General features: G+C 36.5%; 2 protein-coding genes across 2 annotated transcripts; one reads left to right on the forward strand and one right to left on the reverse strand.

Annotated features, from left to right (window-relative positions):
- Window positions 1-540: 540 nt before the first annotated feature.
- On the forward strand, window positions 541-15,768 carry LOC107820534 (LRR receptor-like serine/threonine-protein kinase FEI 2). Its single transcript, XM_075253284.1, has 14 exons — window positions 541-869; window positions 3,628-3,856; window positions 4,273-4,408; window positions 4,968-5,039; window positions 5,122-5,193; window positions 5,940-6,011; window positions 7,375-7,446; window positions 7,559-7,630; window positions 8,694-8,782; window positions 9,694-9,849; window positions 9,958-10,290; window positions 11,705-11,950; window positions 12,582-12,715; window positions 15,056-15,768. The coding sequence occupies exons 2-14, from the start codon at window positions 3,760-3,762 to the stop codon at window positions 15,272-15,274; spliced, it is 1,770 nt and encodes a 589-aa protein (XP_075109385.1). The 5' UTR covers window positions 541-869; window positions 3,628-3,759; the 3' UTR covers window positions 15,275-15,768.
- A 1,694-nt stretch (window positions 15,769-17,462) lies between these two features.
- On the reverse strand, window positions 17,463-24,429 carry LOC107820535 (SH3 domain-containing protein 1). Its single transcript, XM_075253258.1, has 10 exons — window positions 24,160-24,429; window positions 22,565-22,678; window positions 22,067-22,136; window positions 21,821-21,969; window positions 20,729-20,830; window positions 20,287-20,495; window positions 19,777-19,846; window positions 19,474-19,608; window positions 19,296-19,370; window positions 17,463-17,785 (listed from the first exon to the last, which is right to left on the reverse strand). Exons 1-10 carry the CDS (start codon window positions 24,217-24,219, stop codon window positions 17,660-17,662), a joined length of 1,110 nt encoding a protein of 369 aa, XP_075109359.1. The 5' UTR covers window positions 24,220-24,429; the 3' UTR covers window positions 17,463-17,659.
- Between the last annotated feature and the right edge of the window lie 1,446 nt (window positions 24,430-25,875).

Raw genomic sequence — 25,875 nt, forward strand, 5'->3', positions numbered from 1 at the left:
CTATGAAGAGAAAAAGAAAAATAAAAGAAAAAAGGAGTTAAATGAAATTAGAAAAGGAACAACAAATAAAGAAATAAGCAAAAGGAAAAAATAAACAAAGATGGAGCCAAACTAAGTGTGAAATAAATTATGGTAAAAATAATAATAAGATGGCTTGGGAAAAAAAATAAATGAAAAGAAAAAGTGAAAAAAGGAGAGAAGAAAACGAGAAAAAAGAGAAAAGAGAAAAGAAAAGAAGCAGAGAAATAAAAAAGAAAAGGAGAAAAAAGAGGAAATTACCCACAAAAGTTTATGTGAGTAGGAAATGTAATTAGTTTAATTGGCAGAAAAGTAAATAGATAAGGAAGGGTAAATAATTTTATTGTTGTGTACAACTATGTCAATCACCCTTTAATTAAAGGTTGAATGTGCTATGTGGAATATTACAAAGACTAGAAAAGAAATTAAGCAATATCTCAAGGACCAAAATTACTATTTTTCCTAATTTTTTTTGAGATTTTTCTGATTGTAGCTTGTATCCCTCACAGCAATTGAGTCCCCACTCCATCACCAGCGTCGGTCGCACGCATGAGGAGTCACTCTCCACGTACGAACCCACTCCACTCTCATTGGTTCCCACTGATGAGCCAGCCAGTCCCAGTAACCATTTTTAATTTCTCAAAAATCTCAAATCTACCTCCATTCAACAACACCAAAAAGATTTTATTTTATACACAGCAGCCAAAATCCACACTCTGTCATGGCAAAGGCTTAGCTTTTTCTCTGTGTTACTCTAACTTAAATTTTACAGCTCAAACTTCAACCTTTTTGTGTATCACTGTGAAATGAACGTTGGGTACTCACTTGCAGATCGAATCTAGCATTTTCAGGTACTGCTTTTGCGCTTTTTTGTTATATTTAGTGTATTATAAAGCTTTTAATTTTCAAAAAATTTGTTGGATTGTACTGAGTGCTTAGACGGGTGTACTTGGTTTTGTCCTTTTGGCGTTTAGGGGGTCGTGGGTTTTCATTTTTGCATTTTCAGGTTTGGGTTTTGGTTGTGCTTGTGTTAGTGTATTGTATAAAGCTTTGATCTACTGAGTGCATTAATGGGTGTACATTGGTTTTGGTATTTGGTGATTGTGGGTACATTGGTTTTGGTATTTGGTGATTGTGGGTTTCATATTTGCATTTTCAGGTGTTTGATTTTGGTTTTTTATATGTTAGTGTGTGTATAAAGATCAGATTTTTTGTTGAATCTTTTGTTTGGATAGAACTTAATGCTGTGATTGGTGTACATTGGTTTTGGGGTTCTATACATGTGTCTGCTTTTTGTGAGAGTGCTGAAATTCTGTAGTTTCAGTTGAAAAAAGGGGTGAGCGTGTTCTGGATGAAGTGGAAATGGTGCTCTTAATGCTCCTATGTTTGGTCAAGATCAAGCATGTAATTGGTTTTATTTTTTGTCAGGAAAGAAGCAGTAAAGGTTTAAAATTTCTCACTTTTAGGACTCTTGGAACTGGTACATGTTAGAAGGTCGTTATGTTAGGATCGAAATTCTGGATAGTGCGGGATTAGACAAAACAAGTAAAAAATGATGTTACATAAAGCATATAAGGAGGCACAAACATTACGTGGTTCGGTCAAAAAGACCTATGGCCATGTGCAGAGAGGATCAGTTCTATATATCAAAAAGTATACAAAAGAGCATGCAAAACTAGAGATAACCATAATTAACCCAAAAATAATCAGAGAGAATAATCTTACACAAAACACTCACAAAGAGGTTCAAACAAGTATTCTCCCACCCTTAACTCTTCCACAGAATATTCTCTATTTTGATACAAGAGAAAACACCAAAATTGTTCTTCTCAATTTCTTAATGATGTGTCTAAAGTGAGAGGGAATTGACCCTAATTTTTTTTTGATAAGGTAAATTGTATTAATCAAAAGGAGAAAAACTCCCGTGTACAAGAAGTATACCAAAAAGTAGAGAATTTACATAAGAACATGATTATCTACAAAAGACCCGATCTTCGGAATTGACCCCAATTCTAAGAAAAGGTTTGGGCAATTAGCCAACAATGCTTAAAATGTTTGACCAAATATTGGGCAACAGTGCTTTCATAAAAAGGCCAAGAAATAGATCATGACATGACGTTACAAATCTCTATATTAGCATAGTTTTGGTTGATATAGTAAATTTATTTCACCTTCACAAAAGCAGAAAGGAAAACAAATCAAGCAACTTAGAACGGATAATGACTTGGAATTCCATATTGATGAATTTAAGACGTTTTGCAAGAATGAAGCAATTGCTCGACACTACACTACTAAGATGTGATGTTGCTCCAGAAGAACTCATGTGTGTCCTGTGGAAGGAATGAAAAAGGAAAGTTTTGAAGGAACAGAGAACGATTATGTACATTTAAGGAAAAGCCTCTCGTTCCTAGTTTTCTTTTTGTGTACCCATGAAGTTCCAATGTGCAGAATATTGGTGTCTTTAGTAGAGAATCATATGATGTTACAGATTTTCTACTTTTTGGCATACTGCTTGTGTTCGGAGATCTGCCCATTATTGATAGAATTATTTATCTTATTAAAAAGATGACGCCTCAACAAAATATTGTGGCAGAAAGGATGAACAAGACTCTTTTGGAAAGAGCTCGCACATGATCTCAACTGTTAGGTTGATCCATGACTGTTTAAGCAAAAGCCATTGCAACAACTTGTTATATTGTCAATCATTCTCCCTCTGCACCTTTGTACTTTGATAATCCAAAGAAAAAAATTAGATAATCCTGCTAATTATTTCGGCTTCAACATATTTGGTTGCCCAAATACAAGTATGTAAATCCATCAAGGATGCAAATAGTGTCAGCCATGTTCCCTGCACCTTTGAAGCCATTGCAACATCTTGTTATATTGTCAACCTTGCTCCCTCTGCACATTTGAAGACTCCGATGAAAGCATGATTTGTTAGTCTTGCTAATCATTCCGGCTTCAAAATATTTGGTTGCCCAACATACATGCATGTGAATATATTTGTTAATCTAGATTTCATTTGTCCTATTAATAATAACACTAGTATGTGCAAGTAGCATTCTTTTCAAACTTGTGTCAGGTGGCAGGGACTATTACTCTCTTAATGACAGACTCAAAATCAGTACTCTTCTTCCCTGATTCATGCTGTTCATGTATATTTCTGTCGTTAAGCTGAATTTTCGCAACTAATTTGTTCTCCGTATTCTACAATATATGTGCTCTGAACCTAGTGCAAAATTTACTGACATGATTTGGTAATCCAGTAAGAGTCTTGGGTCGCAATAAAGCATTATGGAAGAATAGTAATATTCTTGGAATGAACATCCTACTCTATGTTTGAGAAGTTATGTCTACATTGCGAAATGTAGTCTTCACATCATGTGTATGATTCCGGGGGACAATTTAATGTTCTCAACGTAGTTTTTGCAAGACAAGTGTCAACTGCATGTCAATGTAGTTGAACAATTGGAAATAATATGCACCGATCTGTGAGAATTATCTGTAGATTCGCTGTTTATGTTTTTCTATGTTATTTCAGTTATAAAAGTTGCCTTGATCATAACAGGATTCTTTCTAATATCTTTTGCTGTGTTTGTGTTCCTCCAGGGAGCATTTCTCGTTTTTCATTGCTGGTTTCTTGGTGTCACATCTTGTTCACTGTATGTCCAAGGGAACTGCAGCGCAGCGTAGTCTGTCAGATGTTCTTCAGTAGCCTTATTATGCTTGACCTGCGCCGAGATGGGCGGCTTCTCTTTGAAAATTCGGGAGCTGTTGTTTTCAAGTGTGCTGCTGCTTTGCATTTTCTCAAGAGTTGCGCTAGCTCTCAGTCCTGATGGTGCGATGTCACACCTTTCTTCAGTATTTCTTACTTGATTTGTCTATATAGGTTACAGGCTAGTCACCCGTGTATTTCAGTTGATGAGAGTATGTCGAGAAATATAACATGCTTGATCCAGTTGATATAACAGGTTTCGTTCTTTGGTCAGTTTTCTAAATCAAGGACAAATCTCTGTTATTTAATAAAGTAGATCGCAAGGTGATTGTCCGTTGGAACTTGTTAGCCTCTAATAATTGGATATTTTCAGTCTTCTGATGCTGTTGAGTTTCTTTTCCGTTGTTACGTAAAAAAATTACGTGAATGTAATGCTGATACTGCCGCACTTGATAATGGATGTGTGTAATCTGAAGCTTGTTCCATATTGTAAGAGTTACACTTTAGTCCACACTTTAAACTTTTCCACATCTTCGCAGGTCAAGCGCTTGTCAACTTTAGGATCTCAGTACTTGGTTCAGATGGTGTTCTTAAGCAGTGGAGACCAGAAGATTCGGACCCATGTGGCTGGAAAGGAGTACTTTGTGACCCAAAATCAAAGAGAGTTATATCATTGTGAGTATCTGTATTTTTGTTAAAACATCTCTGCCGGTGATGGCATTGTTGCGGTTCTAGTTATTTTTCTATTTTCACATATTATTTTGGGCTCCATAATTCAGAAATAGAAATATTTTGATATAAAATTACACTAAATAAATGCTGAGAACCCTCAGTAGTTGGGAAGGTAATTTCTGGATCAAATTGGATTTTTGATCTTGTAGAACTGAATTGCAGCTGATCTTGACAATACGTGGAAGCGTTTTTGATTGCATTATGTTGCATTTCTGTAGGGCTGATTCTCTAGCACTGTTTTACAGTTGCTACTTGTCAAATGGCCTGGATTTAGTATCTTCACCGAATATCCCTACAAAACATTATCTCTAAGCAATTTTGTATCTAACATGCGAGTAACTACCCGACATTTTGTATTTAACTAATAAGAGACTAATTTAATACTAATACTTGACACTGACCTAACATTCTAACGGACTGATACTTTACTTCTAATGTAGCCTTTTACGTATTGAAATCTACTATGTGAACTACTATAATTGTTTTTTCTTTTATCATTCAGAATCCTCCCTGATCACAAGCTCAGTGGATCTATATCGCCAGATATCGGGAAGCTAGACCAGTTGCAGTTTCTGTATGCTTCCATTTCCTTCTGTTCACGTTTCTATTGTTGTCAGTCCCACTATACTATGCTAACACAATCTACCGAAATGCAGAGCTCTTCATGACAATAATTTCTATGGGACAATACCTCCTGCATTGGGAAATTGTACAAAACTGAAATCTTTGTAAGTTATGCAATGCACTTCTTTGGCGAAACCTGCATATCTAATTCTCTTCATTTATTGAGGTGCTTGAGTTTCTGCGATATGCACTTGAGTGAATAGAAAGAACTTCAACATAGTTTACATGCTATTTGAGGATTCCCTGCGGATACAATATCCCTATCCTCAGCTCCCAGAGTCCCACCTCCCATCTCCTTCTTCCCCGTAACCTCACTATCATCTGAATCGTACTAAGCCTGAACCACACCATATTCCCATGACTCAATTTTAGGAGGAAGTTGCATTACTTAACCCTGGAATTCTATGATCAGTTTGTTTATTCGTAGAATTTATGCTTTGTATTATGGTTGATCCTCCTTTTGCTAAGTAATAGCGATACTTGTACAAATGGTAAAGCTGGCATTCTGTTTTATGGAGTTCGAGCATAAAAAAGTTGAGTGCAAAATTCAATATCTTTATAAAGAGTTGTCCACATTTTATCATCACACTCTTTCTAGTTCATGTATAAGATTAATCACTTTATCTCCTTTCATATTGCAAAACCAGCTTGGTATTGCTAGATGTTATAGTCCTTGTTATGCTACTAATCTTGATATGTAAAATAGAACAGACTTAATCCGTATTTCGGTTTGATATGTTCAAGAGAGGTTTGAGCGGCTTTTTTGTTGGCGTTGTTTTAGAATTTCAAATTACAAAGTTATTACTGTACAAGTTAGCTAATTTGTTAGGAATTATAATATTTTATGCAGGTTTCTACAGGGTAACTATTTAAGCGGATGGATTCCTGATGAGTTGGGGAACCTTCCTGAGCTTGAGAATCTGTAAGACTTTGTGTCTCATATTTTGATTCTATTTTCTGTGCATGCTGTTCTGCAGGTCTCAATCTCCTATACGATCCATTCACCTTAATCTGCATAAGTAAGCATGATGCATTTGGACAACATTTAGGTTTCGTGGATGACTGTACCTATGTAACCAAAATATCTATAATTATGTAGACATTCCTCGAATAAAATATACAACCTTTTCCCAATTTTTTTTGACTTTTGACAGTTTGTGCTATCTAACCTAATACCCCGGTGAGCTTACACGCCTTCCGCCATTATAGGGGGAAGGTTCAAGTCCCCACTATGTAATCCCCTACCCCTTTCTCCATCCCCCTCAGCCCAAACAACAATTAAACAAAAACAAAAACTTATTATTGCAATTAGATTCTTGTTGCTCCGTGGTTCTACTACTTACTATCAGCCCTTCTTTAGGTTTTCTTTATCAATTTCTTCCTACCCTTTCATCTTAATGCCCATAATCATGCTTTTGCCTGTCCCTTCATCTTACACAAACTCCAATCCAACTGTATGTTTCCTGTATGAGCTTCTATTCTGCTTGTTACTTTAATTATGCAGGTGTATCTTTCGTATGTTGATTGTTACTACATACAACATTCCATTCTCCTAAATGTCCCAGCCTCTGCCCTGGGATCCTGTCATCTTCCTTGCTAATTTGAACACCCTTCTTCTTGTGCATTTTCCCTCCCTCTAGTATGAAGAGCCTACGAAACGCGAGACAACTGGAGATTCATTTGTTCTATTGTCATGCTCCATTGTCTGGAGTTACTTGTGGGTCTCATGGTGGTGTCATCTTTTATACTTATGCAATTACTGGTAGTCACACTCTAGCATCATTGTGGTATCAGATAACTGGAGGATTTCATGAATTAGCTCTCAGGATTTCTAGTGAAGAGGGACCAACATGTCAACTGATTTTTTTCTCTGTCTGTCATATCTTAGGGATGTGGTTCTTGGAGTCATTAGTGTTTTTCTTTCTAGACCAATACAACCTTTCTTTTAACATTAAAGAGCCAAGAAAAGTCATGCATACTTTACCTCTGTACTCTTCCAGGTAATGGAGAGAAACCTAATTGAGGAATATAAGGCTTTTATGAGCAGTTTATCGTAAAAATAGAGCGGCTTTGACACAGGAAAGAGTGACATTTTACCTTGTGATTTTTACATTTGAGAGCTTGATTTAGTCTGGGTGAACATTTTTTCCTTATAAAAAAGAGCTTGTAACTTCTAATGCAGAACTTATTTATCTGTCTCAATTCTACGCATGTGATAGATTGTTGAGCCTTAGTAATTACTCCTACAGTACAACCAATTGATGTTGGTTTTTAACTTCTGCCAGAGATCTTTCAAGCAACTCTCTTAGCGGAAACATTCCACCATCCCTTGGCAAGCTGAACAATCTTGTCTCTTTGTGAGTGCCCTAAAAGTTTTAACCTGCCAATAACTTAAAGTGCAAAACGTTTATTTGAGGGGTGAGGTTGGGTTACACCTCTGAATTAATATTTTTTGTTCAATGTTTGCAGCAACGTGTCGACAAATTTCTTGGTTGGGCAAATACCTACTGATGGACACCTTGCCAACTTTGGAAATGATTCGTAAGTAACACCTTTACAAAAGTCCCTTCTTGTTAAGTGCATTTGAATTGTCAGAGCATATATGCGATCTGTATTACTTGTCATTTCTTTCCTCAGATACTCTGCCTTGTTTATGTATTTCTCGACACAACCAATCCATGTCTATACCGTTTGCAGCATCGAGAGAGGGGGGAAGGGAGGGAGGGAGGGAGGGAGGGGCTGCCCTTTTTATCAGCATCCTTGTGTTGCACAACTGTTTATTTTCAGGAATCCACCAAAAAAGATTGTAACTAATTCTGGGATGACACTGAGGGTGTTGCCTTAATTAGCAATTGCATTTGAAATTAGGATTGAGGTCCATAAATTCTTGAGAGTCCATAACCACACTGGTTAGTAAAATGTGTATTAGTGAAAAGGAAGTGTATAGCAGTCTTAGCCTTTGATACAACCATATTCGTAAGTAACACCTTTACAAAAGTCCCTTCTTGTTAAGTGCATTTGAATTGTCAGAGCATATATGTGATCTGTATTACTTGTCATTTCTTTCCTCAGATACTCTGCCTTGTTTATGTATTTCTCGACACAACTAATACATGTCTATACCGTTTGCAGCATCGTGTATCAACTCCATATATATATATATATGGAGAGAGAGGGGGGAAGGGAGGGAGGGAGGGAGGGAGGGGCTGCCCTTTTTATCAGCATCCTTGTGTTGCACAACTGTTTATTTTCAGGAATCCACCAAAAAAAATTGTAACTAATTCTGGGATGACACTGAGGGTGTTGCCTTAATTAGCAATTGCATTTGAAATTAGGATTGAGGTCCATAAATTCTTGAGAGTCCATAACCACACTGGTTAGTAAAATGTGTATTAGTGAAAAGGAAGTGTATAGCAGTCTTAGCCTTTGATACAACCATATTCTTGATTAGTACCCATCATTGGAAAGGGGAGTGAGACTTGTAGTGGATTGCATGTGCACAAAATGGCTGCCTGATATGATTTTGACCTAACAATTGTAGTTGACGACTTAAGCACCGATTGGCTTGGTTTTACATGATTTCTGATTTTCGAATTTATGGCAGATTTCTTGGAAATCGTAATTTGTGTGGCCAGCAAATCAGTCAGGACTGTAAAGCTGGAGGTCCTTCATTTTCCCGGTCCCCAGTTGCAGGTAAAGGTGACACATTATCAGCATTAAATCCTAGTCAGATATCAAGTCCAATTTTTTTGTCTATAAGAGTGCATATATCAATATCCACAGAATCATTTCTCAGATGATTAAGGACTCCTAGTTACAGAATTCTTTGCCCCTTGGCTTAGGTCAAGTGACAAAGGTTGAGGGACTTGTGACTTAGGTCACAGGGTTGAGCCATCCGCCATGCGAATTAAGCCTGGTATTTAATTGGAGAAGTGGTGGAGGGGTGGGCCCATTATCCCTGAGTTTCAAAGGCTGTGGTTGAACCTAAGGATTGGCCCCAGGCATATTTCTCGGTCATAAAAAACAGCTCCTGGTGTTTCGGCCGCCAAAGACAACAACTTGTCCTTTTCTGGATTTCCTATATCAAGTAGACAAAAGAACATGACAATGGTTTAACTGCAGTAATGTCATTGTTGGAAACGAAGCACCTCTATCTTCATAGGAGTTCACATTCTAGATTTCTTTGTTCTTCTAAAAATTAAAGATCTAGCATACATTTTTTTTGGTAAGTATCTTCGTATTCTTCACTTTTAAGATATGTAAAGGTAATTCATGGTACTGCAACATCTACGACATGTTTTTTGTTTTTGTGTAATTTCTGTTGACTAGAATTTCAAATGATATTTGTGAAGGATTTGTTCATCTGTCAGGCTAACAAGAAAACTTTTTACTTCAATTGGTGGAATCACATAAGTGTGCAGACTTCATAGTTTTAAGCAGCACCATTATATGTTGACAGCATGACTTGATGAAATAGTTACTTGTCATTGGACGTGTAGCCTTTTCTACTGCTTTTTAATTTCCCTGTTTTCTTTCATCGTTTGTTTCACTTCCTTCCATTCATGTTTCATGGTGAATCTCATACTTCTTTCCATGTTTCTCAGCCCAAAACCAAAGTAAGAATGGTCGACTACTGATAAGTGCATCTGCCACTGTGGGTGCTCTGCTATTGGTGGCACTGATGTGTTTCTGGGGCTGTTTCCTCTACAAGAGACTGGGTAAAAATGATGGCAAAAGCCTTGCAATGGATGTTTGTGCAGGTCTTTATCTAGAACCTATGTGGAAGTTACAATTCTAAAGTTCTTCATCTTTATTTGCTTTATGCTTTTAAATTCCATGTAAAAGGCTTACAATTATTAAATTCTCAGGTGCATCGATTGTCATGTTTCATGGAGATTTGCCCTACTCTTCAAAGGATATCATCAAAAAGCTGGAGACTCTGAATGGAGAACACATAATTGGTTCTGGGGGATTTGGAACTGTATACAAGCTTGCAATGGATGACGGCAATGTATTTGCCTTGAAGAGAATTATCAAGATGAATGAAGGCTTTGATAGGTTCTTCGAGAGGGAGCTGGAAATTCTTGGAAGCATTAAGCACCGATATCTGGTAAATCTGCGAGGATATTGCAATTCTCCAACATCGAAGTTGTTGATATATGACTTCTTATCCGGAGGTAGCCTAGATGAAGTTCTGCACGGTGAGATATACGTCCTTTGTAAAATGTCCCGGTGCTTAACAATTGGTGAAAATATTTGTTATTTTCCGGATTTAGCACATAAGCTGGGTTTTGCTGAGAATTTCTGGCTTTTCTCTTCTAATTGGCAAATATTTGAGATTTTAGCAATTTTGACTTTTCAAAGCACAACAGGGTTGGTTATCTTCCCTGTACAGCACCTGATTGAACTTAGGGTTGTGTGGCTCAGTTGGAGATAACAAGGGCAATCTACTAACAGTAACAGTAATGGTAATAATATCCTTGGCTAATTAATATGAGCTCACTAAAGTGCCATGAGACGTTTAAACAGTAGACATTCATAAACAGACCAAGTTATTCTCATAATACTTGCCACTTCGATAACCCAATTAAACTGACAGATTTTGTATAAAGAGGTTCATCGAGGACAGAACCGAATAAATTATGATAAGGAATCACTTTGTACTGCTATTTTGATTGATCCAACCAGTGAAATATTGTATCAAAAAGTCTGGCAGATTGTATGGACAGAAGGGAATGCTGTAAAAGCAGTGTTTGATATGCAATTGATTGGAAAAGTATTGTCAGCCTTTGGAGAAAGTTTCTGAATGGCATTGACTAAGCTTTGCGTTTGTTGTCCTAATGCAGCTCTAAACGTACATGGATTAGTACCCATTGGCTTGGTTGCATAAATCTCTTACCTTTTAATCTAAGTAATAGAGTAGAATGGTTTACACATTTGGATGGTGCAGATGTCACTCTGGAATGTTTTTGTGTCTAGGAAATTTAACTGTTTGTATCTTTAGAATAATGGAGAGTAACTTCCTAGCTAACCAAGAAGCTCTGATGGCACCAAAGAATCTGTTAGTGCGTCATTGATGTTTCATATGTGCTCTATATTTATGTAAATACTGCTGTAGAACTTTGAATATAGACATCCTTTTTATAAGTAACTTTTAATTTACACTTGAACTCCTTTGGTTTAGTTTACCAGTTAGCTAGCTTGCAGCGCTATCCTTTGCAGCTATTGTGCCTCAGAACCACATTCATACATACATGACAGTACAGTAGTAATGTTTAGCTAATTTTTATCCATAGTTTTGGTATGTATACCAAGCAAAAAGAAAAAAATGAATTGTCAAAATGGTTGAGTATCTCGTTGATTCGGTGTTCTTCTATCCAATAAAGTAACAAAATGACCGTCATGTTAGGAATGTGGAAAGTGACATGACATTTGCTTTCAGCGTCTAGGGCGGAAAGCAAAGAGAACAACAAAAAAGATGACATTCCTTTAAGCTAGTTCATCTTCTTAAATTGCTATTGCTGTTCAGATTATTTGTATCTCCAGGGTAGAGAGTTTTAGATTTGGCTATTGTTTTCGGTTCCATAAAAAAATCGTTTTTGACATCTTATTCAGAGAGATCTGAGCAACTAGACTGGGGTGCACGGCTAACTGTAATCATGGGAGCTGCGAAAGGGTTGGCATATTTACATCATGATTGTTCCCCTCGAGTAATCCACCGTGACATAAAGGCTAGCAACATTTTGCTTGATGGCAATTTTGAGGCTCGAGTATCTGATTTTGGACTGGCCAAATTACTCGGAGATGAGGAGTCTCACATCACAACAATTGTAGCTGGCACATTTGGGTATTTAGCTCCAGGTACACCCCATGATTAGACATTTATCTTCATCTTTTATTTAAGAAGTTGTAATTTTAAACTATGCAAGGAATGACTTTCTGTCGCTAGTAATAGTTGAGATTGGGGAGAGAGCTGTCTGGTTTTCCTCTTTCTTTAATCAGGTTTTGCTACTTCTTTTCAAGTACAAGATGGTTGCTGCTTTTGACTGTAGATGTTGCACCCTCTGATTTCTTACATGCTTATTTTTCTTGATATTGACAAAAGATCATATTTGGCCTAGTTGAATGACAGAGGGAGGGGGAGAAAATGGTTCTATTTCAAAGTTTGTCTTGAGGGGCAGTTTTGACGTGAGGCATCGGAAATAATGTTTTAATGCACATCTCTGCTGCATCAAGTTGTAAGATATGATGATTTCATAAAAAATAAGAAGTTGTAACATGTGATGAGAGGTTATCTGGGTGCTTAAAATTTTAGTTTTAATAAATTATTTACCTTGTAAAAAGAAAGTTCTCCTTGCAGTGCCATGCATAAATCTGATTTTGTATGCTTTCACTTTGGGCTAATGATTTCTGCTGCACTTGAGGTATCTAGTTGTTTGTTGCTTGTTTTACAGCTTATGTGTTTCTTTTCTCTTCTACTTTTTCTTTCAAGAATACATGCAGAGTGGTAGGGCTACAGAAAAGACTGATGTTTATAGTTTTGGAGTTCTGGTTCTTGAAGTCATAAGTGGAAAGCGGCCCACTGATGCATCATATATTGAGAAGGGCTTCAATATTGTTGGCTGGGTATGTTATGTCATTAATGACATCTTACTTCTAATATTTTTAGTTTATTCTCTCTCTTGGTTGAAATTCCTGACATTCTCTTTGCGGGGTAGTTTACTTTATTTTTTAAAGCTACAAATGTGACTATCGCTATTTATTGGCAAGGTTAAGGCTATTGGGAAAATCTGATGAACATATATATAAATCTAATCCATAAGGGTCTAGATAGGATGTCTCCACTGTGATTCAACTCAGAAAGCGTCTTTGTAATTCAAAAGGTATGTGAGAATAGCAAATTAGACAAGAATGGTCTACTTAACTGCAATGATGAAATTTGCTCCTTGAATTAAAGGTGCTAAGGAGAAAAAATGGACGTTCTTCAAGTTGCTAAGTTAATCATCTCTGATATTCTTTTCACTGTAACGAAGTATGTGTTTCTTCCTAAAGCAAGAACATAAGGATGACCTAACATACATAGCATAAGTTGGTGACAACCCAAAACCACTATATAGTGATTGATGCAAAGAGTAAATATTTAGTGAAAAGCTAATCGGTTATCTAAACATAGCTAAATTCATAAATTAGTCTTAATATATGTCACAATTTGATAGTTCGACCTTTATCTGTAGTTATGCACATAATTAATCACGATCTCACTCTTTTTGGCTACCAGAGTCCAAACTGCAGAGATGCATGTGAACTTCACTTGAGGGGTCCCTACTGGGGGCAAAGTTGAAATTACTGAAAGTCTGAAAGAATAACAAACATATATCATCTTAAATGTACTGGGCCTCCTGTAACTATGTAACTATGCATCTTCTTAATGCTTTTCTAATGGAACACCTTGCTTCATAAAAAAAAAACATATATCATCTTAAATGTTTGCACTAAAGAGTTCATTGTAATATTTTGTTTAACTGATGTATCCTTATCCCTGGAAAATGTTGCCTATTGGAGTGCAAGTATCTATCAAAAGCACACATTTGCATCTTGTGAGATCTTAAAGGCGTAAGGCTGAAAAGCTACATTTGCCACTGCCACGTTTTGCCCCAACCTCAATTCCCTTCCAGTTCCTCTTCTCACTGATTTTGCAATTACTGCATTACTCCTTGGGGGTTTGTGGGTGGGGGGTGGGGGGAGATGAGAATGATATTACCAAGGGAAGGAGGTAGAGGGAAGCATGTTGCTGGACAAGTAATTCCAACTTGACCCCTTTAAGTTTTGACGTGATTGAGTGTTTTAAGCTGCAAGTTTTTAAGTTTTGACGTGATTGAGGTCGGTTAGTTTCTCAAAGAAAAGCAAAAAAGAGGTTATTAGTTGAGACTGCATAAGGACTGGACTGGGTATGGACACAAAATTATTATGGTAAAACTTGCACTTGAGACAATCAATAAAGATGGTAATTGTTGAGGTAAAACTTCCACTTGAGACAAACGGTGATGATAGTTGTGCAACAATATAATAGCCCGTTTGGCCAAGCTTCTAAAATCAGCTTATTTTGAGAAGTGCTTTTCTCAAAAGTACTTTTAAAAAAAGTGTTTTTGGTGAGAAGTAGTTTGTGTTTGGCTAATTAATGAGAAAAGCACTTTTGAGCAGTAATTAGTGTTTGGCCAAGCTTTTGAAAATTGTTTCTAAATGTATTTTTCTCAAAAGTGCTTCTCAGAAAAGTGCTTTTGGAGAGAAGCTACTTTTTTCTGCTTCTCCAAAGCTGCTTCTGCTTCTCCTCAAAAATACTTTTTTTCCTTACAAAAGCTTGGCCAAACACCTCAATTTTTGGCCAAAAAAAAGCACTTTTGGCCCAAAAAAAGCTTGGCCAAACAGGCTAAGCAGCAATAGTCTTGGTGGTCATTAATCCATGAAATATATGAGGGACAATAAGGACAAAGTTGAAGCAAAATGAACTAAAGAATGTTAAATAGGAGCATGAGGAATGATGGTGAACCTTATTTTTTCCAGATAGGTAAGGATGGGCAAGAGCCTGAAGGAGAATAATGTTTGTGCACCAAAATAATGTTAACATCTACAACAAATAATAAAAATTTAGTCATCTTAAATAAAGACCTATCATTGTCATATGCACCTGACTAAACTGAATAGTGTCACTGATTAAATCAATATTAAGAGTTCAAAATTTTATCGGTAGTTTTGTTATAGTTTGATCTAATCATGTGAAAACCCAAGACTATTTGGATCATTTGGTAAAACGTCATTCCAATTAACCCTACATCTTTGTGAAAGAATTTTTCACTTTTTGTTGTGAAGTATCCTGCCAGAGTAGGACGAACAGATCATATAGCTGGCATTCCAGGTATTTTATTCAGATCACTGGTCTTCTAAACTCTTGTTATATTCATCGTGCAGCTGAATTTTCTCGCATCTGAGAATAGACGAATGGAGATAGTTGATCCACATTGTGAACGAGTACAGACTGAAAGCCTTGATGCCCTGCTTTCAGTTGCCACACAGTGTGTCTCTTCAAGCCCCGATGACAGGCCAACCATGCACAGGGTTGTTCAGATTCTTGAATCTGAAGTCATGACACCATGTCCAAGTGACTTCTATGATTCAAACTCTGATTGAATGCGCTATTGCTGGATGCGAAGAACGTTAACCTTTGAGTTTTCATCTGCAACTTCATGCAATAAATTGAGGAGTGATGCAAGCATTGGGGTTTCAAGTCTGCAAAGATTCTTTTCTCTACTCTATTTGTCGATTCTTTCTGCAGATTTGTGACAAAAGAACACCATTTCAACTGTCATCATTCCTCAAATTCAGAGTTTCCAGCTAGTTATCACGAGGTTAAGTGTGCTTAATTCTATTTTTGATTTCATCATTTTGCTCTGGTGCATTGAGCTTTTCATTTCGCCAGGGGAACGGAATCTGTACGAGTGGTATGAGCAATCAAACCCTTTTTCTTTCATTTGCTTTTCTGTTTGTAGCCTTGTTATAGTTGTATATGGAAACGATTGAATTGATTTTGCATCTACCTCCTTTTTGTAAATTATGTTTCCCCACAATAGCTGATTTATCAGTTGAATACAAGTATTTTTGTTTTTCTATTTTATTTCTATTAATCTCTTTTGCAGTGGTACTTATTAATGTCATGAAATGAATTATATCGCGTGGAATTTTATGGGGAGCTTCTCATTCTAGTAGTATTAGGCTGTTGTGTTTGGTGTTTGATTGGATGCAGAGTGTAAATAATGTACTACAAGGGGCTACTTTAGCCAGCCAATCTCGAGTCTTGAGTTTCTTATCTCCCTAATTACTACAACTTTCCATGCTACATTTTATTTTATTGATTCCCGGTTTTACTTATTATTTTTTTTGATTTGCACCGGGTGTCCGAGTCTCTTCGAGCCCCGACTATTCCCGGGGTGCATAGGCCCTCGGCAAGGAGTTTTCCGCAATTGCACCACGGTTAATTCAGGTTTTACCCAGTCCGATGGCCCTCAGAAATTGTTTGCACCCAGTGGGTTTCGAACTTGAGACCTTGAAAGGGAGCAAACCCCAAGGCTCAAGTCAATTGCCATCAAGCCAACCACCCCTGAGGGTTTTACTTATTTTCTTGTAGCTGTTTGATTATGTCAATCAGAATAAGTGAAATCCAAAGCGGAACAGCTCTCTTTATGATGACAATTGTCAATTGAAAGTTGCTGGTATTTCCCGTTCCAGAAAAAGAAAAGTAAAAAAACAATCGGTGCATGATTATGAAAGGGAGAAGAAAGACAACCAAATGTAATAGAAAGGAATCTTTATGCTTATCAAGAAAGGCATATTGAAAAGATGAAGGTAACTTTTTAGTTAAAAAGAAAGATTTGAATATCTATCTTAGCTTTGCACATGAAGATAACAACAACAAAAGAAGACCAAGTTACAGTGAATTGAATTGTCTTAATGACATATATTACATGAAAACTGATTGGTTTTAGCCTAATGTGAATTCCTCATCCACTATTCATGGTTTATCTGAAGAAACAAATATAGAAAGGTGAGTTAGGATCATTAGGTAATAATAAGGATTTTGTTGCCTCGTTGAGTTTAGTGGACTGATTGAATCTAGGACATCATGGTAATCATGAGTTTTATGTATAATATGCAATTGATACAAGTTGCATGCTCCCGAGGAAAGGAGTTTAGTGACTTTCTGGTGTTATTTAGAAACGTAATTAGAGTAGAGTGCCAAGAAGTCAGTCACATACTAAACTATGGTTAAAGCTATTTATTCTCAATTTTATGCATGACTCTTGCTTCGTATAATCTAAACACTCCGTGTGATAAAGTAATTTTGAGGATCACTTCAAGGGAAATTACTTTACTCGTAGGAGAAATGAAGCTTAAAAAACGGAAATTTGGGGAATGACTCTTCAAAATTTTTCTGGCGGAATGCAGAATTTTCTCAAATTTATCAATTTGAAGATAGTTATAAACATCCATTTGGAGTCTGGAGATAGTAATGTGTGCACACAGTCTTCGCTTTAATTTTCTTGTTTCTTATGTTATGCAAGCAATGGATTACTCCATAAGTTAAACTTAAGAGCTAATTTTAACCATTATTCATTTCATAAAGACATAAAAAGTAAGTAATTTAAGCTATAAACGTTATTACTGGGTAAAGGCAATCCAATTTTTGGCGTTGGGAAATACCCAGTCCTCGGATATTACCACGCATACTTCAATAAACATAGTTCATTTCTTGTCAAAATAGTAATTTTCTTCTTTTTTCTTTCCTTTTCCTTCAAGGACCAGATGGAATTAAAATCTAAAATTAGTCATAACATTTATAAAATACAAGCGTAAACAACGCATTTTCCTGTATAAAAACACTGATCTTGGGACATCAGCAAATAATAAGCTTGATCATAAGCTATGATGCATTTACATCAGGAGAAAAAATAGCAAAACCAAAAACTCCTTAAATACCTATACAAGTGGAAATTTACAAAAGAGATTGATAGTAGCGTTTCATGGCGTGGTATCCTTTTCCACCATTTTGCTTGCTGCTACTTTGTCTGACTTTACAGCATAAGCCGAGGGGAACCATCCGGATTTACCCTTGCATTCTCCTTCAGACCATCCATTTGGAGTTACCTATTGTAACAAGAATCCCATTATATCCGCAATTTTAATACAATTTAACATATTTTGCTCGCTAAAAAGTTGTATCCTAGAGAAGCATCTCTTTGGTAATCGACAATAGGAAATTTATCAACAGAACAAAGCAATGCAACAACACACGGTTACAATGTCTCAAGTCATGAGCAACGGAAGATGTAAAGGATAAGAGGACATATTGTAATAATTTTGATCCACAGTCAAATCAATAATGTGCAGCCTACAGAGCGACATTTCCAAGTGTTGAAGTCCTCAGACGTACAATGTAGCTTCCCTTCTCCTTAGACTAAGGGACATGGCTTCACGAAATAAATGTATTGTTGCAACCAAACTTGCAACAGAAATTTGAGATACCTCCAACAACATATGGCGCCAATAAACCAGCTCTTGCCGCTGACACTCATATTCTAATTCTGGCCTATCACATCAATTAGTCAACCAGAGTCGACTTCATTTATGATCCTCGGGGTCATATAACTAGCACCTTTTTGTTGTTAGGTTTGTGTGTTCATGGGGGTGGAGGTGGGGGGTGGGGATACAGTGGTGGTCAGGTCCATCTTGCATGCGCCTTGACTAGTCCACTTGATACCAGCTATCTCCCACTAGCGCAAAGGCAATTGTAACTCTACCCACCAAGGCTTCAGAAGATGGAACCAACAACAACATACCCAGTATAATTCCACAAGTGGGATCTGCGGAAGGTGGGGTGTACGCAGACCTTACCCCTGCCTTGTGTAAGGTAGAGAGACCGTTTCCCATAGACCCTCGGCTCGGAAATAATTTTACCTAGTGTCACCTTTTATAACCAGCACTTTTTTAGCTTATCCACACCAATCTTCAGTCAGATAGCAGGGGATCTCAGCAGGTTTATTTGGTTCAGCATATTCAAAAGTTAAAGGCGGCAACTTCAGAAGGGAAATGTCTAAGCCCCTCACTTGCTGTTGGCTATTTTAAACTAAAGGAGGGCAATAGTTAACCTACTATATAATAATATGTCCACAATCAACAGCAGTCTACCACCATATTCGATCTAAATTGGGACTTCCCTAACATTTAGAAGGATTTGATGAATCATATTGTTAGTTCCTACAATTACTACTGTTAGTACTGGCTAACTGAAAGGGACATCGACAAAGCAAGAGGCCAGTGTCCTGTAGTTTTGGATTTTGACTGATAATGGAGAGATGACAATACCTTATGTACAGTTTCGGCATCACTTGTTCTTGCAAAAAGTGAACGGTTTAATATCTACCCCCATAGTTAGAAAAGCTCTTAGGCTTATGAACATATCGTGGAGCAATAAGTATGCAAGACTTGGAACCAAATGGAAAGTTCTGAAACTGATGTTAAATACCGTCAAGGTACTCCAGAAAATGTCAACTTAAGCATCCAAAACACAAAAAATAAGACATGATAGTTATATCAAGCAGCAGTCATATAGGCAGTGTAATGTCTCTATTGCTTAATTAGAAATGAAGATATTTACCTGTCGAACTACCACATAATCGCCAGCCTCTAGACTTAGCTCACCATCTGCTTGGGCATCAAAAGAGTGTATAACCTACCGCCAAAGAATCAAGGAGATCAAAGAATATTGAGATTTTGAGAGGACAAAGGAGTATTCTGTAGAAGTAAATATGCCAACTCTTTAAAGAGTGCCTTACCTTTGCAATAAAATAGGTAGGACTTTTATCCTCAGTTTTTGGATGCTCAGTTCCATTTGCAGTTGTATCATGCAAAACTCTTTCTGAATTTGAAGACTGCGGGGATGACCCATTTAGTTGCTCTTCTTCAAGCATCTGACTCCAAGAAAAAAATGTTATATATTTCTGTGATCGCCTTGTTTATCTCATTTTGTCTCAAGGTAGAAGTTCACTATTCTATCCAGCTTAGAGAAAACTAAAAATCCTGATAGAATAGTTTTATTCTCATGATTTGGAGGAAATAAAAGGTTTGAATCTACAGACCTCAGAATGCAACTTCTCCAAAATGGCAACAACATTCTGATGATAAGATCTTTCAGCATCGACCTGCAAGCTAAAATCATTTTTAGATAAAGAGTTGTACAGATTTCAACTGGAAGTGATCCATGCAGAGAAAAAATAATGCAGACAAGAACATTAATATTATTAATAGGGAAGAAAAGTAGAAAGCAACGATATAAGTGTTCTCAAGCTAAACAAAATAGCTAAGTACGTAGGGATCTCCAATTGCTGAAGATCAGTCAAGTGGAAATCATGAAAAGGTCGTTACAACCGATATTATTTATTTTCTTAACACATTCAGAACTGAAGGGAAAATTTGATTAGGACTAGGTATCCCAGATATTTGAGTTTCATATTTATGTCATTGTGTTCTTTCATTTCAAATGACCGAAGTTAGCAAATAAAATTCCCAAACATAAATTTATCAATTTAAGGTCATTTTACTAAGCAGTTAAGGTTACCCAATACACATTGTGATGTCAGAACATACACGAATTGAATGAAGAAAGAGAAACCAGCTTTTGGAAAGTAATCTGCTGCTGGTCCTCCTCAACAGATAACATGGCATCAGTTGCTTCTTTGCCAAGAACCAACACCGAAGATTTGAGCTCCGACAATCTTGTTTCTGCATTTTTAAGCTTTGCCAAACTTTCAGTAGAAGCATCTCTAAACTTTGATTGGCGTCTTATCACTTCAGCAGCCTAAAAAGAGCAGGGGAAGCCAATTAGAACTACCAGAATTCTTGCATGAATTGATTACGACCTCATTGAAAAGGGTGTAAAGATCGGCTGATTGTAGGGGTACATTCCTTGGTGATATAAGGGACAGATCCCTCTGTTTCCTTACTCTCTTTTTATTTTTATTTTATAAACAAGCTTTTACACCAGCCCAACCCATCAACCCAACCCAAAAAACAAAAAAAGTTGAAAGATACCTGGGCTTCAAACTCCTGGCGCATTCTGTCATAACGGTGAGTCAAATGGCGAGCATCTTCTAAAGGAGCACCATGTATTGATGCTCTTAACGGCTCACAAACCTACAGCTAAAAGGAAAAATGGTCACACACTATGCGCTCTTGGAACCAAGAAATGGCCACAACAACGAAAAGTCATTATGCCACATCTAAGACTCATCCAGAAAGAAATACTAGAATGCACAATACATATTAATACTGGAGGAAGGTTCATTAAGTTATACCATTTTACAGTTTCACCTACATCACATCTTGGGTTAAAAGCAGTAGAGATTCATACTTCAGGTATCTTGTCATTAGAGGTGTATGACTCATCAATAAAGATCACTTTAGTTCACTATATGAAATGAATTGCTAAAAGCATCTGCAAGTTTTAACCTCTCAGGAGTGAATAGATCTCTCCAAATCTAACCATAAGAACCCCAGATAAAATGCTCTCATATCAGAAAAAATTATGTGCTTGACCTACTTTAATGCATCATATGATATGTCAAGGATACCTGACTATTTGTTCCTTTTTTGTTTTGTTTAGACATCAGAAACAGATTGCTTTGCGCTTGAATTATCGTATTCTGCCAGGCACATAATGCATTCAAGTTTTTAAAAAATGATTAGACCTTGGTTCTTTTTTCTTTTTTGATAATGGATTAGACCTCGGTTCTTACTGATACATTATTCTTTTTGCATTGCACAAAGAGTGAGAAGTGCACTATTTTGGACCTTATGCATGTCTGTGTTTGTTTTATGCTGTCTAGATGGTCTCTAGAGATTCTTCCTTCTAACCTATCCATAATTATTGTATATATCTTAACATCAGAAAGCATATTGACTCCCACAACAACAGGTAGGCAACATCTTCATAAATAAAGCAAGCTTCTGATTCCCTCTGCAGCACATCACAACTCCCATTGCAAGAAAATGAGGCAAAATAGTAAAAATGGTGGGAAAAGACTGAAAAATGACCTTCTTCAATCTACACAACAATAATAACCTTTTTGAGGGAAATCATTTGGAGTGGATATGACTGTAAAGCTAAACAGGCATTGATCTAACCTGTTGTCCAAGAACTCCAAGCATAATTTCTCTTTGATCTTCCATTGCAGCATGTGAAGTACCAAATTCCACGGCAATCCTTGGCAAGGTAGACGGACCATTTTGATTCTCACACCCATATTTATAACAATTCTCGGACAACTTTCTAGCTGCAAGATCAAGCTGAAAGTTGAGACTTCCATATAATATGCTAAATAACAGAAGCAACATAAGATATACATAAGATATGGATGGAGGTCCACAGACCTATCTCCATTTGTTTTTTACTTGTTGATAAATATCCTTCTACACCCCGAACAATATCCCTCTGGAAATGCTGTTAAGCACAAAACGCAGCAAGTTAGTTTTGTGATCCTTATGCTGCTACCAAGAGGACTATCTTTAATAGAATTTTTTTAACAGGAATCAAAGGATCAGTAAAGTTATTCCACCCAATATCGGAACGGGTTAGGGTATGAACTTAAAAGCTGATAATTGAGTCGATTCCATGAGTATAAGTTCATTCAATACCGACCAAGCCAAAATAGGGTTATACGCTTCCTCATTATGAGAAGGGATCATTCGGGCCTATCTAAATAGATACTTTGTTTACGTATGGATCCCTACCTGCATTCCATTTAGGATTAAGAATGCGTATCACCGGACCTGCTTTTTACATATATATTGGGACCCTATTTCACCTCTTTGAGTTTGAGGACTTTATTAATAGACAAAAAATCATTAACAAAATTGTATTGGTGTTACCTTTGCAGCCCTTGTAGACATATATAAGTCTTGAAGCCGCTGATGAATCTCTAGCTCTGCTTCGTCAACCATCACAGATTCATGGCCCAAGTGCCCCAATTGTCTCAAAATAGCCTAAAAAAAAGTAGAATATGAGTTCTTTCATAACAGATGATAAGAACCTACATAAGATATCTTCATTGAACTATGTTTTAAAGAACTACCATTCTAGTCTGACCCAAGCATATGATCTCACAAGTCTGGGCTTTACTTGTTTAATATTGAACTTGAGTTGAGAATTTGAGTCCAGCTACTTATGCAATAACCTTGGCTCAGATTCATAGATGAGCCAAGAAAGATAGATCGCTAACAGTAACAAGCAAAAGATATTCTAGTAATACTTCCTACATGTAATAAACCCATTTTTGCATAGGGTTCTTTCTACTTCATTGCTAAACCTTAGTTCAATAAAAACTGCTTCTTGTATTATTACATACATATTTTCTTTTAGTATATAATCAAGGTCACAAATTCCAACTTAAAACAGCAAACAGGAAATTTTTATCGAAATCGAGGGGCTTCAATCCATTTTTTGGGGGTCTAAGGGCCTCTTGCCCTACCAATATACCAGAGGCTTTCGGGGCTTACACCTCCCTGTTAAGTACCTAAATAAGGTTTTTCGGGTAGGAAATAAAAGGGAACTAAGGGTACCAAGCAACAGGAGGAGAAAAATAATTACTTCGCCAAATGGAAGTAAATCAAACAAGTTCCCTCGTCATTCCCCCGCCCTCTCCACTTACTTGCTCCAAAGATAACTAATTTTACTCATGCATTTCATAGAGACCATGCAATTAGTGATACTTCAACATGTTTGGCCAAAAGCATAACTCGGAAGTTTCCCGGGCGAATCACCCTTTATCGATTATAGGGTAAATCTCCATCCCCTCCAAAAGCCCTTAGCAAGGAGAGTAACAGTGGCCCATTCCTACTTCTCTTTCTTGTTGACTCAAACATCCCATCCATATAGTTGGAGATGGCGGCACTAGGTTGTATGTCCCTCCCTTGACTGGAAAATCACCGGCTTAATTTCACTACTGTCTAGTTCTAGTAGCTTGTAATTTCATTGATAGCACAAGAATGTTATTGCCTTGCTACATGGATCACACAAACGGTTCTTAGACTCGTCATCCTTATACTATCCTCACTGAGCTACTTAGGTAGTTAGGTTCCATTCTTTTCTTTTTTAAACATATACTACTATGCTACTGCCTGTTTATAGGAAAACTAAAACGCTGAAGGAAGTCCAAAATAAATTACACAAACAAAATTCTAGCAGGCTACATATAAACTTCAAAACAAAATAATCAAGCAATACAGTAACTCGGAATACGATGTAATAATAGTAATAAAAATGGAATCTTTATCCATTTAAATGAGGAACAACTAACTATAGCAGCTTGATTACCTTAATTCCCAAAATTAAAACTTTTCTCGACGACCCAAAAATAAAAATAAGAAAAAACCTTTGATAACTTATCACTTCTCGTACCAAAAATCCTCAAAAAAAAAAAAATAGTATAACTGTATATTAATGGGAAAGTAAATAAAAAGGAAACCTGCTGTTGCTTAGCCACTTGCTCTCTCAATTTAGTAGCTTGCTTCTTTATAGCCTCCATATTAAGTCCTTCCTAGTTCTTCCGAACAAGTATGTATTCAAAATCTTGAGGCAGACCCACTAAAAAACAAGCAAAAGGAGGCAAAAGAAAGGTGTTTTACATTACATGGACTTTGGCCTTTTTCTTGGAGCTAGGAAGAGAATCTATCTTCTTTTTTGTTACAGGTAAAAGTTATGAAAAGGAACAAAACATAACAGAAGAGCAATAACCAATTAGAAAGAGAAAGTGGGGTTGGCTAGAAAGTATATAAAAAGACTATGGGACATAGGAGAAAAAGTGTCGGTTACTGTTTCTGCACAAATTTAACGCCAAAAGGAAGAACAATAGTGGAAAACAGGGGAGAGGAATGTTTGACAGCACTTTTCTTTTATATATACTACTTATACTCCCTCCTTTACTGGCACCAAGTTTAAGAAAAGATTGAACACTTTTAAAATAAAAGGGCCCAAAATATTTGTGTAAGGATAAAATTGTAATTTTAATCTAAATTACTTTTAAATTTAGAAATTGATCATTCTCTTTGAAACGGATCAAAAAGAAAATAGATTTACATAAAACTTAAACTGAGAGAATATATTTGTTTATGTATTTGGTAAAAAGACTTGACGTTGTAAAAAATTATGCCTACTTTTTATGTAACATAAAAGATACTTTATCAATATATTTTTATCAAACACACTAATTATTTATTATTCATTTTAATAATTCTATTTAATATAACTGCTTATGTATAAAATCAGTTACTCTAAACCAATGTATAACAAAAAAATGTGGGAGAGGGTCAAATTTGATGGGTCGGGCAGCGAGTAATGGGGCGGGGCGAGTCTAATTTAAGACCACATGGACCAATAACCTTGGATGAGTGTCACATGTCCGGTCCATCAAGTTAAGGTTGTATGCGTTTCAATAGTAAAGACGGTATGAGCTTTTATGAGCCAATAGTATAACGTGAGATAAGTTTAAATAATTTCTAATAGTTGAGGGGTAATTCAGGACCTTTTCCAAATTTTTTATGTGATATTGTCTGTTTTAGGCTAAACCAGCATGTTTTTTTGTCAAAAAACTTTAACATTGTAAGAAGTTATGCTTACTTTTTTATGTCACATTTTCTATCAAAAACACTAACTATTTATTATCCGTTTTAACACTTTCATCTAGTGTAACTACTTATGTATAAAATCATTTACTCCTTTTGTTTCTGATGGATTATATTAAGTAGTGAAAGCAATTCAAGTATTAGAAACACGTGTAATTTAGATAATTAGTACATACGGAATTTTACGGGTTAACTCTTGAAGCGTGAACGAAGCTCCTTTATTACCTGAGCCTTCAATTCTACATCAACTCAATAAAATCTCCATCATCAATACAATCACGATCCTCAAACGTTCTACGGTCTTATATTGTGTAACTCAAATAATATCTGAAAATTTTGTGTGGGTGAAATTTCCTAGGAAACATACCGTAAAATTCGGCCACTCCCTCCCCCTCCCTCCCCCTCCACCTTTTAGGTCGAAAAAACCTTTTTATGACACGTATTTTAAGGGTTAAAATCCTTTTTTAAAACTTGCAGGGTTTTCTTTTCCACCAAAAAAATAATTTTTTTTCCTATTATGTATGCACAATAAAACCACAAAATTTAATTAACAAGGCTCA

The sequence above is a fragment of the Nicotiana tabacum genome, chromosome 1, assembly GCF_000715075.1.
Source record: "Nicotiana tabacum cultivar K326 chromosome 1, ASM71507v2, whole genome shotgun sequence".
In the NCBI taxonomy this organism is placed as follows: Eukaryota; Viridiplantae; Streptophyta; class Magnoliopsida; order Solanales; family Solanaceae; genus Nicotiana; species Nicotiana tabacum.

Bases quoted from the DNA above. Each gene is read 5' to 3' on its own strand.
- LOC107820534 (XM_075253284.1), top strand. From the start codon at position 3,760: ATGGGCGGCTTCTCTTTGAAAATTCGGGAGCTGTTGTTTTCAAGTGTG. The intron at 6,012-7,374 runs GTAAGACTTTGT...AACTTCTGCCAG, and splicing joins CTTCCTGAGCTTGAGAATCT to AGATCTTTCAAGCAACTCTC. The intron at 11,951-12,581 runs GTACACCCCATG...TTTTCTTTCAAG, and splicing joins ATTTGGGTATTTAGCTCCAG to AATACATGCAGAGTGGTAGG.
- LOC107820535 (XM_075253258.1), bottom strand. From the start codon at position 24,219: ATGGAGGCTATAAAGAAGCAAGCTACTAAATTGAGAGAGCAAGTGGCT. The intron at 20,496-20,728 runs GTATCTTTCAAC...TGCTCTTTTTAG, and splicing joins GCCAGGAGTTTGAAGCCCAG to GCTGCTGAAGTGATAAGACG. The intron at 17,786-19,295 runs GTAAATATCTTC...TTGTTACAATAG, and splicing joins ATTATGTGGTAGTTCGACAG to GTAACTCCAAATGGATGGTC.